General features: G+C 38.3%; 1 protein-coding gene, 1 long non-coding RNA gene and 2 other non-coding genes across 5 annotated transcripts in view; 3 read left to right on the top strand and 1 right to left on the bottom strand.

The window, feature by feature from the left end:
• Positions 1–2,682: 2,682 nt before the first annotated feature.
• Positions 2,683–14,122, top strand: gtse1 (G-2 and S-phase expressed 1). 2 transcript variants are annotated; one of them, XM_017475203.3, is made up of 12 exons: positions 2,683–2,813; positions 7,246–7,300; positions 7,434–7,491; positions 7,935–8,565; positions 8,805–8,966; positions 9,084–9,228; positions 10,255–10,653; positions 10,748–10,817; positions 10,940–11,173; positions 11,852–12,131; positions 13,486–13,602; positions 13,752–14,122. In XM_017475203.3, exons 2-12 carry the CDS (start codon positions 7,276–7,278, stop codon positions 13,845–13,847), a joined length of 2,217 nt encoding a protein of 738 aa, XP_017330692.1. In that variant the 5' UTR covers positions 2,683–2,813; positions 7,246–7,275; the 3' UTR covers positions 13,848–14,122. The 2 variants fall into 2 exon arrangements, with proteins under 2 accessions (XP_017330692.1, XP_017330689.1); XM_017475200.3 differs by lacking the exon at positions 2,683–2,813 and adding an exon at positions 6,686–6,981.
• Positions 3,021–3,211, top strand: LOC124628458 (U2 spliceosomal RNA). The gene has a single exon (XR_006982993.1). It is a non-coding gene; the product is annotated as a U2 spliceosomal RNA (small nuclear RNA).
• On the top strand, positions 4,483–4,646 carry LOC124628451 (U1 spliceosomal RNA). Its single transcript, XR_006982988.1, has one exon. It is a non-coding gene; the product is annotated as a U1 spliceosomal RNA (small nuclear RNA).
• The window catches only part of LOC128633492 (uncharacterized), a 2,410-nt gene continuing 848 nt past the window's right edge, over positions 13,744–15,305 (bottom strand). The window contains exons 2-3 of the long non-coding RNA XR_008396906.1: positions 14,848–14,913; positions 13,744–13,874 (exon numbers count right to left, since the gene is read on the bottom strand). This is a non-coding gene — a long non-coding RNA (uncharacterized LOC128633492). The remainder of the gene's footprint in view (positions 13,875–14,847; positions 14,914–15,305) is intronic.

Raw genomic sequence — 15,305 nt, 5'->3', positions numbered from 1 at the left:
TCCTGAATACATATTCAGAAGCAGTGCATCATGGGAAGTATGTTGCTGAATTGTTGTTAAGAAAATAGACCGTCACACGGCTTTATGTTTAGTATTAAGCTGGTGACTCCATTCAGCCATTGTTGGACTGTCTGGATGACATTAAAAAATGGTTGACAAATAATTTCCTCCGACTTAATGAAGACAAAACTGAAATAATTGTTTTTGGCCCCCTGAGATTGAGAGATAGTCTCATTAACGAGCTCCATAAACACTTTCCCTCAATTTCTTCCCAGGTTCGGAACCTTGGCTTCATTCTGGACTCAGAATTATGCTTAACCAAGCAGATAAATTTGGTCGTCAAGACTAGTTTTTATCAACTACGGATTATTTCAAAACTCAAAACACTTTTGTTTTCCAGGATTTGGAGAAGGTTATTCATGCTTTTATTACTTCTCGCTTAGATTACTGTAATTCATTATACTTTGGTCTTCCTCAGTCATCTCTGGCTTGTCTTCAGATGGTTCAGAATGCAGCTGCAAGGCTGTTGACCAGGGCAAAGAAGTTTGATCGTGTCACCCCAATTTTAGCATCGCTTCACTGGCTCCCAGTCCGTTTTAGGATTCAGTTTAAGGTTCTGATGTTTGTTTTTAAAACTCTTAATAATCAAGCTCCTTCGTATCTTGAGGATCTTCTTAATCCACATTCATCAATCAGATGTCTAAGATCTTCTGATAGATTTCTTTTGCATGTCCCTCGTTCCTGGTTAAAAACAAAGAAGGATAGAGCTTTTGCTGTTGCTGTTGCTGCCCCCCCCCCGTCTATGGAATCAACTGCCACTGGACAACCGTCTTGCACCTTCTATTAATACTTTTAAAAATAGGCTTAAAACATATCTCTTCTACCAGGCTTTTTGATCAAATTTTTTAATTGTTTAAACAATTATTTTATAGATTTTTTCTATTGTCTATTGTCTGCTTTTATTTGGTCTAATTCTGTTTCTATTTTCCTTTCTGTACTCTGTTCAGCACTTTGGTCAGCGTTGCTGTGTGAAACGTGCTATACAAATAAATTTTACTTACTTACATCAAACACCAGAGCATCCATTAGTCATTTAATCTGTGTAGTATTGCAAATAAACTTTATTTTCCATAAAGTGATGGTCCTGGTCTTTACTGCAAAGTTCCTGAACATCTCCACAGTAAGAAATCTCACAGGTCACTTTCTAAGAAATCTGCACAGAGGACACAAGTTAATCCAAAATTAGAAATAGTTTAAAAAGAGTTTATTCAAAATCACAATATTAAAACAGAATAACAGACGACACTTTTCTTTTATAGTGGGACTTCACAGGACACACATTTACATTCCTGACACTTCAAATAATGATTCCTTCTTAGTTTCAGATGTACACAGACAGGTAAATAGATTGAATGAGGGTAATTTAAGTTCGTGCTTGACACCTTTGGGTATTTGTAGTTTTCAGTTATAGTTCAGATGCTTATGATTATCCTTGTTTTATTTACTTCAATTCTTTATTGTTGTTTTTTTTTTCAGCTATGTTACAGGCACACTGTAATGGAGCTCATTAGTTTCACCTGTAAATGAGGAATCTCTATTTAATACAAAAGGTAGACAATTTATGAGAAAATAAAGTTTTCCTTATACTCAGTCACACACTGAAACCTGCTTGCAAGGGTAAGAGCTAGAGAAATCAAGTTCTTTTCTACTTTTTCTTATTCTTTTTATTTATTTATTTGTTGCATAATTGAATGCAAATAGTTATTTAATTTAGAAAGGGTAAGCTTTAAAGGGTGGCCAGGCCTCATTCATCGTGATCAACAGGTACAGAGGAGCATGGAAGGGGAGAAAGAGACAGAAATAACCGTAGGAACACCTTTTTAACCACCAGGTTACCAATCCTGATCCTGGAGTACATCCTGTCCTGCATATCTTAGTGTTTTCCTTGCTTCTAATTGACCTGATTCAACTAATTAGCTAATTAACGGCCATCTGAGTTGAAGTGATTATGTTAAAGCCGGGAAGCATTAAAATGTGCAGAACGGGACCAGAGTTGTGAGTCTGTGTATTAATTTATTAAATAACTTTAACTATAGTGTGGAATTTGCATGCCATGCCTGTTAAGTAATTATAGCTCAATTATTTGTAAGTATAATTAATAAGCGTGGCAAGCTGTAAAACGGTTTAGTTTTTATGAGTTTAAATATATGTATGTATTTATTTATTTATTTGGAGAGATCCGTATCCTTTAATGCATTATGATGGGAAATGCTGTACATCCAGAATAAGTTAAATGAAGGTAGGCAGTTTACAAAAAAGGTGAATGAGTGACGCATGTGTAAAGATGAACTTTTTTCCTTTTCAGTAAATTTGGGACTGAGGAGAACGTTGTTCGTGTTTTAGAAATAGTAGAGAACTTTATTGGTACAAATTTGCACCCTTTGTACCACAAAATATGAAACGTGGACGCTTCCTTCATAATTATAGGACACGGTTTTCTGGTGAAATTTGCATTCAGTACGGGTTTGATTGCATGCATCAAAAAATTATTGACCAAAAGTTGTAGGTAATTATCTTGCAACCCCCCCCCCCCTTTTTTTTTTCTCCTGCAATACTACATTTGACCACTGAGAGGCAATCTTATATAATTCGTCAAGTTTAACATCTTTTTAAATTCCACACGTTTGGTTTGTCTTGTGTTGGTCGTTACAATGGAAGGATATTTATCCAGTTTAAATGTTTGCTTGGAAAACTACTTTCTAAACCAGTGCGAGTTCGTAGTGCGGAGAATATAAAATCCTCGTCTCTGATTGGTCAGTTTTTTGCATTCATTATCTTTTCCTTTATGTTTTGGTGTTAACTGACACCAAATCGCAGTTTTGCTCTGCTAATTTTAGTATAAATAACATTTATCATATTTTATACTGGCCTATTATACAATATTAAGAGTAATCAGCTTTTGTCGCCCTCGGGTTTACCGTCCTGTAGAATGACCCCGTTTGTTGTGTGCTATAGGTGGTATCGCTTCTCGGCCTTTTGGCTAAGATCAAGTGTAGTATCTGTTCTTATCAGTTTAATATCTGATACGTCCCCTACCCGGGGACCATATATTAAATTGATTTTTGGAACAGGGAGATGGAATAGGGGCTTGCTCCGTCCACTCCACGCATCGACCCGGTATTGCAGTACTTCCGGGAACGGTGCACCCCCTCTATACTGTCAAAGAAGATAATGTCTGTCTGTCTGTCTGTGGTGTTAGTTCATTACATGGAAGTGGGCGCTATACTTGTGCTTAATTTGTTTGTGGCGTTTCCTGTATTTAAGCTGTTTATGATCTGACTGAATTCACAGTTTACGCTGAATTCATAGTTCACTAACGAAAAGGATTGTTAATTGTTCATACCGGACCAGTGTGGAGTTTGTACAAGTCTGTACTTTCATATACATCTTCATTTCTCTGCCATGAAAACCAAACTCGATACTCCAACGTTTGTCTGCAGTTTTAAGCCTAACTGTACCTGACGACCGCACAGTAAAATCATTTATTTAAAAATCCTAGGAAAACAGCTGTCTTTATTGGAAGCCTGACTTTTATAGCGTGTCCAAATCATGTTTAAAGGTTAAATTATTGTATTTTTAAGTGAGTTAAAACACGCATTGTAGTTCTACAACGAAAAGATCAATTTCTTGCGCTTCATGTGGCTTAACTTATCCAACGGCTCAAATTCGTCGTAATATTAATATAAACTACTAACTTATCAATTTTTAAATTCATAATCTATTACCCACCCCAATCATAATTTGTGGCAGACGGAACTATCAATCCGGAACTATATATCCGGACTCCCATAGCCGGTCGGACAGAAACTTCTACCATCATGCGAGTTTTGTTCAGCTCTTTGTTCATAGACTGTGGTTATATAGTCACTTGAATAAAGCTGATTTTCTACCTCAGTTCCTTATTTATTTGGTAATTAAGTGAATGGAAGTGAGATTTCTTGTAGAGACGTCATTTTATTTTGGCTGTAACTCGCTGGCTGACCTGCACACCGAGGGGGCGGGGCTAACTGTAGCGAGGCTTTCAAACAACCTTAATAAAATTGTTTTTTTTTTTTTTGTTTTTTTTGTTTTTTTTTACTGACTCTCATGACTTACCGTGTAGCAATACGCTGCTTCTCCTGGACTGACTGTTGTGATTTTAGTGTACATGCTACAATTACAAAAGCCGTTTCTTGAACATAGCGGATCTTATTTACATATTCAGAAGCAGTGCATCATGGGAAGTATTATATCGCTTTGTTGCTAAGAAAATAGACGACCACACGACGTTAGGTGTAATATAAACATGGTGTGTGTTTCAGTACTTTTAGACTGTCGTGTTTTACACTTGGATGTTTGTGTAATGCTTAGCGCTACATTCTTCACCATGATGGGGAACAGTGTGTGCTGTGGTGCAGTCGGTAGCCGCTGTATCTGTAATTCATACTTACCTGGCAGGGGAGATACCATGATCATGAAGGTGGTTCACCCAGGGCGAGGCTCAGCCATTGCACTCCGGTTGTGCTGACCCCTGCGAATTCCCCAAATGTGGGAATCTCGACTGCATAATTTGTGGTAGTGGGGGACTGCGTTCGCGCTCTCCCCTGACTTTCAGTGTATTAAAGAGAGTTGAAATTAAGTTGTAGGTGGTGTAATGTGTAAAGCTTTTTCGTTTATAAGTTAAGATTGAATAATGGATGTTGTATGCGGTATAGTAATAGTTTCTTTATTCGATGACAATCAATATTGGATAATGGGTGTATATGGATACCAATGATTCATTCTGGACAATGCATCAAATCAGCTAAATTTATCATCTAGTCCTTTTACTGACTTTGGATCTTTGAATCTCGTTCAGCAAAGGGAACTAATCTTTATTCAAGTCATTTCCTTCATTTGAACAGAATTAAATTAAAATGGTAAATGTTTCAATAGACAAATTCCCCCAACACGTCATAATTATGCAAGCTCGTTGACACATGTTTTTTGAACCGGGTTGCTTACTGCCCTGGTCCTACTCATATTATTGCACTGTAAAAATTAGATTCCTCTGATGCTCACAGCTCTGCTGCACCTCCATGGTGGTTCTATACAGTATACCTGCTGTTTTGCACCATACTTTACACTTAGCATTTATCCTCCCTGGGATTCATTCTCCAGTATTGCACTGAAACTTCCAAATTTACTTGAGTGTGTGTGTGAGGCTATACTCACTTTATATACAAGAGAGAGGACGTTTATTTTTCTGCTGTGTATATTAAAATTTGAGTTCATGCCCCTTGTCTTTATGCACATGGCATAAGATAAAATCAAGTCAGTCAACCAATGCTCTTCATTCAGGTGAATAAAAACATGTTCCTAAGAGGTTAGGCAATGTCTTGATTTGCTATAACTTTATTTGATAGATATGAGATGTACTCAGGGTTGGGATGGTTACTTTTAAAAGCTATTCCGTTACAAGTTACTTACTAAAAAAATGTAATCAGAAACATAATCCAATAATGTAATGTAACATGCTTACTTTTGGATTACTTCATGGCCACATATGTAAATAAAGTCAAGAGAAACAATGTGATCTAATAGACTTGTATTTACAGCTTATTTTAAGCTTAAACCATGTTCAGTGTTGGAATTTGTTTTAATAAAATAACCTGGAGCCTATCCCAGGGAGCATCAGACACCAGGCGGGGGCCACTCTGGACAGGGTGCCAATCCCTCGCCGGGCACAATCACACACACTTTCACACACCCATTCATACACTATGGACGCTTTGGACATGCCAATTAGCCTACCATGCATGTCTTTGGACTGGGGGAGGAAACTGGAGTACCAGGAGGAAGCCCCTGCAGCACGGGTAGATTATGCAAGCACCGTGCACACATAGGGCAGTGGTGGGAGTCAAACCCCCAACCCTGGCGGTGCGATGCGAGCATGCCACCGTGCACCCCACACACACACACATATATAATATAATTGGTTTCACTCTGCCCACATAAAAAAAAAAATCTATTCTTTTGAATGTCCATGGAATAAAATATCAGAGGCCATGAGTATACTTTCTGCCATTACACATTTGAATGACCATGTCATATGAAGCAATGTGATAACATGAAATTAAAAATGACCTTATACCATGATTTAATTCATCAGTATCTTCACAAAGAAACGCAATCTCTACACTATCAGACATTGATAAAATGGTGAGTTTGATTAGTTTTGTACATATTGTTGAAAGAATAAAGACAAAGCTGAAGGTTTTTGGTGGCACCCCCCCAAAAAAAACAAAAAAAAAAAAACAAAAACAACCAAAAAACCTTCAGCTTCGTGACTTTATTCTTTCAACAGTATCCAATTCTAGTGGACGCCACACAAACTTCGATTCATTAAAAAGAATCGGTTCAAGAGAACGATTAATTTTGGAGTCAAACTTTCCTGCCTTGTATCACAATGGACCATTTAGTCAACCGGCAGTGCAACATCTAGTTTTCTTAATCGTAGGCAAGTCGTCTAAAAAAGGAAACAAAAATAACCCAATCAAGTCACCTTTATGTAACTACATTGTAGTCTAAAATAAGGCAACATGGATAGAAGAATAATTACACAACCTCTCAAATTGTAAACATTATCACAACACCACGTTGCATTTTAACCTTAAAGTTTTACATTTGTGCTAAATAACAGCACTATGAACTTTATTAAAAGCTCCATTCACAGCATCGTTTTGGGCTGCTCGCGAAGTGTGGTCTCGACACTTTCACTTCCGGGAAGCTTTCTACACCAATGCGGCTTCACCATTTAAATCACGTGATCTTTGAATTCGGCCTGTGGACGAAATTTGAAATATGTTAAGCCTTGTTTAGAAGCTTGTGTTTGTAGTAAGCTCACACAAGGGGGAAAAGGGACAAAATTTGTGCCGTGAATTTGAAACACACAAAGAACCGGTAAGTTTTCGTTTTAAAATGAGTAAAAGCCATTGTAAAGCTGAGAGAGTTTAGGTTATATGTTCACTCTGTAGTGTGTTGGCTAGCTAGCTTTTTGTTCACCATGCTAATCATAGCTTCCCTAAAATCCCCCTAGTAGAATAAACCATTATATAAACATTTTAGTTGTATTAAATCATGCTATTTCTGTATTGTTCGAAATCAGTAACAGTAGCTTTTTGTGAATCATTTAATGTAGTTAACGTTGGTGTTGTTTATTTTCAGGACTTTGACCTCCCATCTGTTTTTCTGTTGATGATGGCTTCGATAGCCGATGATGGTAACTAATTAATATACAACAAATGTATTTTCTGGTTAGATGAAGTAAATGTATTCAAACTTAACACTTCATACATCCAAAGTATGTGATTTGATGATTTTATTTTGTTTTTACCAATGTTTTATTTCTATAGACTTTTGCTCATTGGCTGAAGAGAAGTTTGATTTTGAAGTTTCACTGTCACCGGCAAGGTGTGTTGTCATTTGGTCTTTTAGTGGTTTGTTACATATTTGCAGTCTAATGTAAACTCTTTTCATTTTAACAACTTCTAACAAAAATGGTAAGAATATACTTATTTGTCATTGTTTTATACAGCACAGAGAACTGTACAGAAATATCTATTGAAGCAACTTATAAAGTCTAATACTGATGTCCTTAGAGTAACTGAGCAACTCTCTTGTGTTTCTGTAGACAAGTTATGATAAAACATCAGAAGCACAATGGTGGTGGGATTAAAGACAATTTGTGTCATTGTAGACCACCAGTGGATTGGACAGCGTTAACAATTGTCAGATCCAAATACCAATTCAGGCTTTCAGACCAGTATTGGCACAGTATCCCTAGAAATATCTCTCGGAAAACATTCACATACATCCAAAGTGTTTTATGAAATGTATATGTTTGCTTGTTTCAGTTCTAAAGGAGAAGATGATGTTGAAGATGAAGTCTTCCTGGGTCCTGTCACACATAAGGAGAGATCTATTTCCCATGGAGTAGAGACCCATATGAAAGATAGTATGAGCAGTGGGCCATCTTTGGGTGAGGAGCCCAGCTGGAGCCCACTGCTTGAGGAGAACTTTGAGGAAATTCACAAAGAAGCTCATCTTTTAGTCAGCCACCTTGAGAGAACTCTTACTGAACCTGTTGCAAAAGACCTTACAGCTGCTTCCAGTTTGCCTGAAGGTGCAGAAAAGTTTGAGATGGACTCCTCGGCCAAACTGGTCATGTTCAAGCCTGCTGATACACTTAGCCCCATTAAGAGAGAGACATTTTGTATTCAGGACAGCCCCATGAGACAGCTTCCACCTGCCATCCAGAAGCGACTGCAGAAGTCTAGCACTATGTCTGGAGGCATACCACGTCTTAGCACCTCCAGCCCTGTGAGAACTACTGACACCCAACCTAAAATGGCCACAAGAGGGAAAAGCCTTGTTCCCAGTGGCAGGGTACTATCTAATAAACCCACAGCCATGGGGAACTCTCGACTTTCCTCTGGCACCCGACCAGCACTTCCTAGCAAAAATCGGCTTCCACCACCCAGCAAAGTAGGCCAGCTTTCTGCCCCAAACTTCTCAAATATAACTTCATAGAAAAAATAGAAACATTTATATATACACAGTATACTACAGTTACTGATGGTGTTAATGTTCATGATTGTGCAACTTGGATCACATTTGGAGACAATAATTAGCATAGTGTTTGATTAATATGTGCTTGTGTGTTTTCCCCTTCTTATTCTTTTTTCCCCCACATTTAATTTACATTTTTTTTCTTAATGTCTCAGAGCTGTTTTGGCCTGAAGCGGAGTCCTGGTAGTAGAGACGCAAGCAGAACAGGCTCTGCTGAAGACCTGCTCTCTGATACAACTAGTGTAGCCTCTGATATGAGTGATTCTTCGTTCAACACAAGCCTGCCGGTAAAGAGAGCTCTTCCAGCCCCCAGCAAGGTGAATCACTTTCATTATTTAGGATAAAATTGCTATTGATGTTAAATGTCAAATTGATTTGTTAGGTTAACAGATGAGTAGTATTTGGAAAATTCTTTGCTTTTCTTTATTCTTCAGACTGAATTAAGAGGTGGCGCACCTCTTCGTAAAGTTCCTACGCTACCTAACAAGAGAGTGGTGGACCGAAGCCAGAATACTTCTTCCTCCTCCTCTTCTGTGTCTAGTATCAACTCAAGCCTGTCTGTCTCTCCAACTGGTAAATGTGAGTCTTAAGGTGCAATTTATATATTTATGTATATATTTTTGTACTATTTTAGACCTAAACTATAATAATGATCTAATTTTAACAACATTGTCATGTGATTTGTATCACTGGGTTCCTCATTTCAGATATATCTAATAATTTTTCTAGCCAAGAAACATGTTCTATCGTGATCCAAATGCAAGCTACCTATTTTTTTTTTCTTTTTCTACAACCTTTTTCTTAAAGGCAACTCGAACACTTAAAACTTATTATTTAAGGTAGCCTTTTGTTAAATTCTATGTTTAAACATCTGGTCATCCATTCAAAATGGGTGGGCAAGATTTTGCAAAGATGCAGAATAAGAGTTTGCATGTTGTCTGTGGTTCAGGGCTTTCCTCCGGGTACTCTGATTTCCTTTCCAGTCCAAAGACATGTGTTGTAGGCTGATTGGCATTTATAAATTGTGTGCGCTTGTGCCCTGTGATGTGTTGGCACCCCATCCAGGGAGTCAACCGCCTTGTGCCACTGGACAGGTTCCCCCATGACTCTGTGTAGGATAAGCGGTACAGAAAATGGATGGATGAAGTTTGCCTTATAATGTGACCTATATCTGTGCAGTTTGCTTTTTTTGGAGGGGGGGGGTCACACTGTGGCACTCTTGCACTGTTCATACATCCTTTATCCTGATTGAATGTAATGCTTAAAATGCAAATATTTTGCCTAACCATTACATGGCAGCCTACCAGTCTTTGATAATCACTCAATAAGGTCTACATTACTCTAAATAAAACATAAATTGTGCTTATTTTAGTCAGAAATGGGTGGAAGCATTTCTGGAGAATGATGTTTAGATGCTATTACTTCCAAAAAGAGCAAATTTCATGAAAATTACAAGGAGCTGAGTTGCTTAAAATGTTTAATGCAACAGTAAGTAATAGTGTTTTAAAATGGTTTACTAACTATTTAATGGGCCTGCCCAATTTTAACCCTTAAATGCCACACAAGGGTTAAAGTTGAAATATTGTACCAACATTCTCCATGTAGGCAAACTGAATTCCTCCCTGAACACCAGTGTGAGTAGCATTAGTGGCCGCATTCCCAGCAGTGGCAGCAGATTTCCCAGTTCCAACTGCAAGTCGGGAATCATCAGCAAACCTCTGGAATCCTCCGCTGGAAGAACGACATCCTTGTCCACACAGGGAAGGAAAGGATCTGAGCCTGTTCCTAGACCAATCAAGGCCACCCCTATTAGGAGAACAGAGACTGGACTTTCTGTTGAGCACCAAACAAGAGCTAAGAAGACTATGCAGAGGACCACCTCTGTGCCCAGCATATCTACACTTTCTGCTAAGACTGGAAGCACTGTTAAGGTGAACTCCAACTTGAAAGCTTTCGTGTCACCGTCTCCAACAAACACTCTGAAAGGAGTACGAGGATCTGAAGGTAAGAAGGTAAAAGTTTGTGTCTTATCAGGCTTGAATTTGAGATTCAGAGCAGTTTAAATTAACTGTATGCCTTATATGATCATATGAATTAGTTACATCTTCGCCTGATGTTCCTCGAATTATGAAACCGAAAAGACTGATGTCAGCTTGCAGTGTGGACAGGTAATGTAGCATTTTGTTATTCTGCTACATAATTGTGAACTTTTTTTTTTAATGGGCTTGTGGATGAAGTACTTGTTGGGGTCACACTTCCACATGAGTCATTGTTCAGAATTTCTATATAGTGTTCCACAGAGACTCGTTCTTCCTACTTCTCATGGCCTCCAGACACCTTCAAGTGTATCTGAGAATCCGTTCCAGTCTAAACTGCGGCGTCCATCTGCTCTACCTACACCTGTGAGCCGCCGTGTGTCTGGCATCCCCATGCTGACACCCAAGAGTGTGCCTCGCCTTAACAAATCATCCCACACCCCTGAGCCACAATCACCAATTTTCAGCTCTGGGATTAGTCATGCTAGGTAATGTGATTTTCTAAGCATTTGATCCTTTTTTTCTGCCAACGAGGACTGAAAAACAATGTAATCCACAATAAGGATTTAAGATCATGGCCTTGAGCGTTTCTCAACAAGCCATAGTAGAGATTTTTATTTTTTTTTGTACTTTTTTGCAAGGTAGATCAGCTTTGTTGTGGTATACTTGTTATTTATATTGATTTGTTTGTAATGTTTCACAGTGAATTGTTTGATATTCATGTCAGTACCTGTCTTTGCAATACTTAAATCAGAATTGTGATTGCTTGCATTGTGAAAATGAGCACTTTAAGAAACCACAGTTTACACAAGTGAATTGTGTTGTCTGAGTTCTGACTGATCTCACAGTTCCCAGATAAGCTTTCTGTATACATTTTGATTAATGATACCATAGGACTCATCCTTAACAAATTAATCTGGCTCAAATAAATCCAGTCATTAACTGAGGCACATCACCAGATTGTTTGGTTCACCAGGTTGTTTACATACTTTGCTAGACAGAATGCTATCAGTATGTAGTGATTTCATCACAGGATGTTATTTTTGTGTATATATTGCATCTAAAACGTTGTGAATCTAGATTTTAAGAAAAGATGCTCATTTGTGTTCTCATTACTGCGTCGTCAGCCAAGGCTACACTCACTACAGCTGTAAACTTTCTTTTAGCCCAGGTCAGCTGAAGCAGAGTGAGCAGCAGGAAGTAGTTGAAAAGGCAGAGCCTAAAGAGGACTCGTATCCTCTGGTTGAGCTTCAGCCCCACTCGCTGGTCTTTATTCTGGAGGATGATTTTAATGGACCCACTGCTTGTGAGCCTGCTGCAGTGAAGTCTTCCAAACCATCCCCAGATGATCCGGAGCCTCATCCGACCAACTCAGAATGTCCATCGTTTTCAAAGTCTGAGGAAATTCTGCACAACCCTCAGTTGAAGAAGACAGAAACACAGGAGGTCAGTTTGGGGGGGGCCTCAGATTTACAGCCTCAGATTTGAGACTGTATATATGAAATTTTAGGAGCATACACCTGACGGATGTTTACTATTTGTCAATTTATGTCAGTCCCTCCAGGATTTTGCAATCGGAGAAATGAATGCAAAATCGAGCAATAATCAAGTCAAAAATCCCTGCAAAAACTGTGCAGGACAATTTTGTGCAGTTGCAATTTCAGCATTTCAAGCAGATTTCTGTAGCAAAAAATCTGCAAGTTGCATCACAAATTTGTTAAAAAGCAACAGCAAAGTTATGTATTTTAGGCTGCAATAATCACAAAAATGTTGACATGCTGAGTTGCTGTCTGATGGATCTACAGTTGCAATCAAAATCATTCAACCCCAATTGCAATTCAGGTTTATTGTCAAAATTGACAGACTTTCAGCTGTTTGCAATGAACAGATCAAACAAAAGCAATTGAAATAGTTCAATACAACAAATGTTTCAAGTGGTTTCCCCAAATTCAGCTGAAAATGCAACTTATGACTTAAGTTTCAAAATTATTCAACCCCTTCATGGGTAGCATCTTTAGCACTTAGTAGACCACCATTTTACAGTTATGAGCTTCTGCAAACGAGATGCATAGCCAGACACCAGCTTCTGGCAGCGTTCCTAAGGAATCTTAGCCCATTCCTCATGAGCAAAGGCCTCCAGCTCAGTAATATTCTTGGGTTTGTGTGCTGCAACCGCCTTCTTCAAATCCCACCAGAGATTTTCTATGGGGTTCAAGTCAGGTGACTGTGATGGCCCAGTAGAATCTTCCAGGACTACTTCTAGTTTAATAATTTTGAAACTGGAGGTTATTATAAGTTACATTTTCAGTTGAATTTGGGGAAACCACTTGTAGCATTCATTGTGTTGAACTATTTCAATTGCTTTTGGTTGATTTGTTCACTAACTGTAGATAAAACTGGATTTTCAGCATTTATAACAATTTAAAGTGAATTTAACAACAAACATCCATGGTGAGGCAGATAACAGTAGCAACTTGACCTGAGACTGTAGTAAAAAATATTGCTCTGTAAATTTCTGGCTTGCCTTTTCCAAAATAACACACACAAATTAGTTTGGCACACAGTGAATAAATCAAATGTTTTTACAATATTAAAATATCTAATGGCAGCAAAACATTTTGCTAGTATTGAATGATCTAGAACTAAAATAAAATGGGCTTCTGTATGTAATGATTTTAACACTGACTTGTGTTTTAGTTCTGCACCATCAGCAGAGCCAATATAGACTTGAAGTTGTTGTGGTTTTTTTTTTTTTCTTTTTCTTTCCCTCTTCTCTTTCTGTTTTTCTTCTCTCTCTCAGGTACTGCTGGTAGATGCACCTGCTCCTGTTTTGAAGCCTGAAGAGAAAGTACTCATTGACCTTTCCAACACCCCTGATTTGATCAAAACCATTCCCAGTAAGGGTTTTGGTGGACAGGTAAGAGATCAGATTAATGTCTTCAGCTTCATTTAATGATCTAAAATGTGTTTTTGTTGAAGGTGGTCTTTGATCACAGCATTGATGAAACATGTCCCTTCACAGTCCACAAAATGTATCAGACTTTTTTTCTCTGTTGCATTCTCCAGCTGATTGATTTGAGCTCACCTCTTATAAAATGGAGTCCAGACGGAAAGAATGAAGCTGTGAATGAGGCTTCTCCACTCATTAACTTGTCCTTCTGAAGAACCTGCATTTCCAAGTGAACAAATCTGAGAAAAATAAAATGACAAACATTATCATATGAAAAGCATGTGAGGATGGCTACTAAGACTCTAATAATAATAATGTGCATTTATTCATGCGGTTGATTGTGCTGTGATTGTTTTATTATGCTGGACCCTGAAAGTGTTACTGTTTAGAGTAATTTACTTTTGAATGTTCATCTTTGTTACTCTGTTTTTGTTGTTTTTTTCCAACCAGAAAGGTACAAATAAAATATCTAGACTATAAACACTGAGATTTTGTACTGTTTGTCATGTAGTTTTCCCCAGGACATAAATGTAAGAGTGGTACAGTGAAGCCAGTTTTGATCCTGAGCTCAGGTTGCTGTCTGGGTGGAGTTTAAACCACTGTATTGGCATGGGTTGCAGAGAACGAGCAAAAACACACTGGACAGGACTATTTTCACTTGGTGCCCAGTGTTCCCAGGATAGGCTCCAAATCCACAGTAACTGAAGATGAATGAACTGATGATCTCAGTAGTTAGGTTCTCAAAGTGGACCACCAAGAGTCAGTAAAGCATAATTAAGGAGCCTGTGATCTCAAATTTATATATAAAAATATATATCACAGTGGTGGAAATCACAACCACTATCATAATGAATATTAATTTTTTAAAATGTATTTTATTATAGTTGGTTATTAACCTATTTGACTAGTCATTTGAATTGAATGTGTTTCATCCAAACCTCAATATCTCAAATCAAATAGGCTTATAGTGTATAAATAATTTAGGGGGCACAATGGCTTAGTGTTTGCCTTGCACCTCTGGAGTTAGGGATTTGATTCCCACTTCTGCCCTGTGTGTGGAGTTTGCATGTTCTCCCTGTGCTTCAGGGGTTTCCTCCAGGTACTCTGGTTCCCTCCCCCAGTCAAAAGACATGAATTGTAGGCTGATTGGTATTTCCAAATTGTCCAGTGTTGTGTAAATGTGTGCAATTGTGCCCTGTGATGAGTTGTCACCTTGTCCACAGTGTCCCCCTCCTTGTGACCCAAGTACCCTGGGAAAGGCTTCAGGCTCCCTGTGACCTTGTATAGGAAAAGTGGAACAGAAACTCGATGAATGGAGAATTGAACCTAATGTGTTCTATCAGTGTAAAGTTAAGGAAGAAAAAGCTATTAGGCTTCAAAAATAGCCTAAATATTATTGTTCACATTTAAGCAATATCATAATATTAGAATAGTTCCATTATGTTTATAAAATAAATCTGCTAGGGGGGTCCATGCAACTTATTTTACACTACAGGAGTGCTTGGCTGCAATCATTTCTCTCTCCAGCCTGGGCATCACCGGAACGGTTCTGCACTGGGTGGAATCCTATCTCTCAGACAGATCCTTCAAGGTATCATGGAGGAGAGGGATTTCTGAAACTCACAATTGGTGTTCCACAGGGGTCAGTTCTGGGTCCACTGCTCTTTTCT

The sequence above is a fragment of the Ictalurus punctatus genome, chromosome 8, assembly GCF_001660625.3.
Source record: "Ictalurus punctatus breed USDA103 chromosome 8, Coco_2.0, whole genome shotgun sequence".
Lineage (NCBI taxonomy): Eukaryota > Metazoa > Chordata > Actinopteri > Siluriformes > Ictaluridae > Ictalurus > Ictalurus punctatus.
The sequence above is the reverse complement of the archived record's forward strand: the minus strand, read 5'-3'. Positions and strand labels throughout refer to the sequence as shown.

Bases quoted from the DNA above. Each gene is read 5' to 3' on its own strand.
- gtse1 (XM_017475203.3), top strand. From the start codon at position 7,276: ATGATGGCTTCGATAGCCGATGATG. The intron at 8,566-8,804 runs GTAGGCCAGCTT...TTAATGTCTCAG, and splicing joins GGCTTCCACCACCCAGCAAA to AGCTGTTTTGGCCTGAAGCG. The intron at 10,818-10,939 runs GTAATGTAGCAT...ATTTCTATATAG, and splicing joins TCAGCTTGCAGTGTGGACAG to TGTTCCACAGAGACTCGTTC.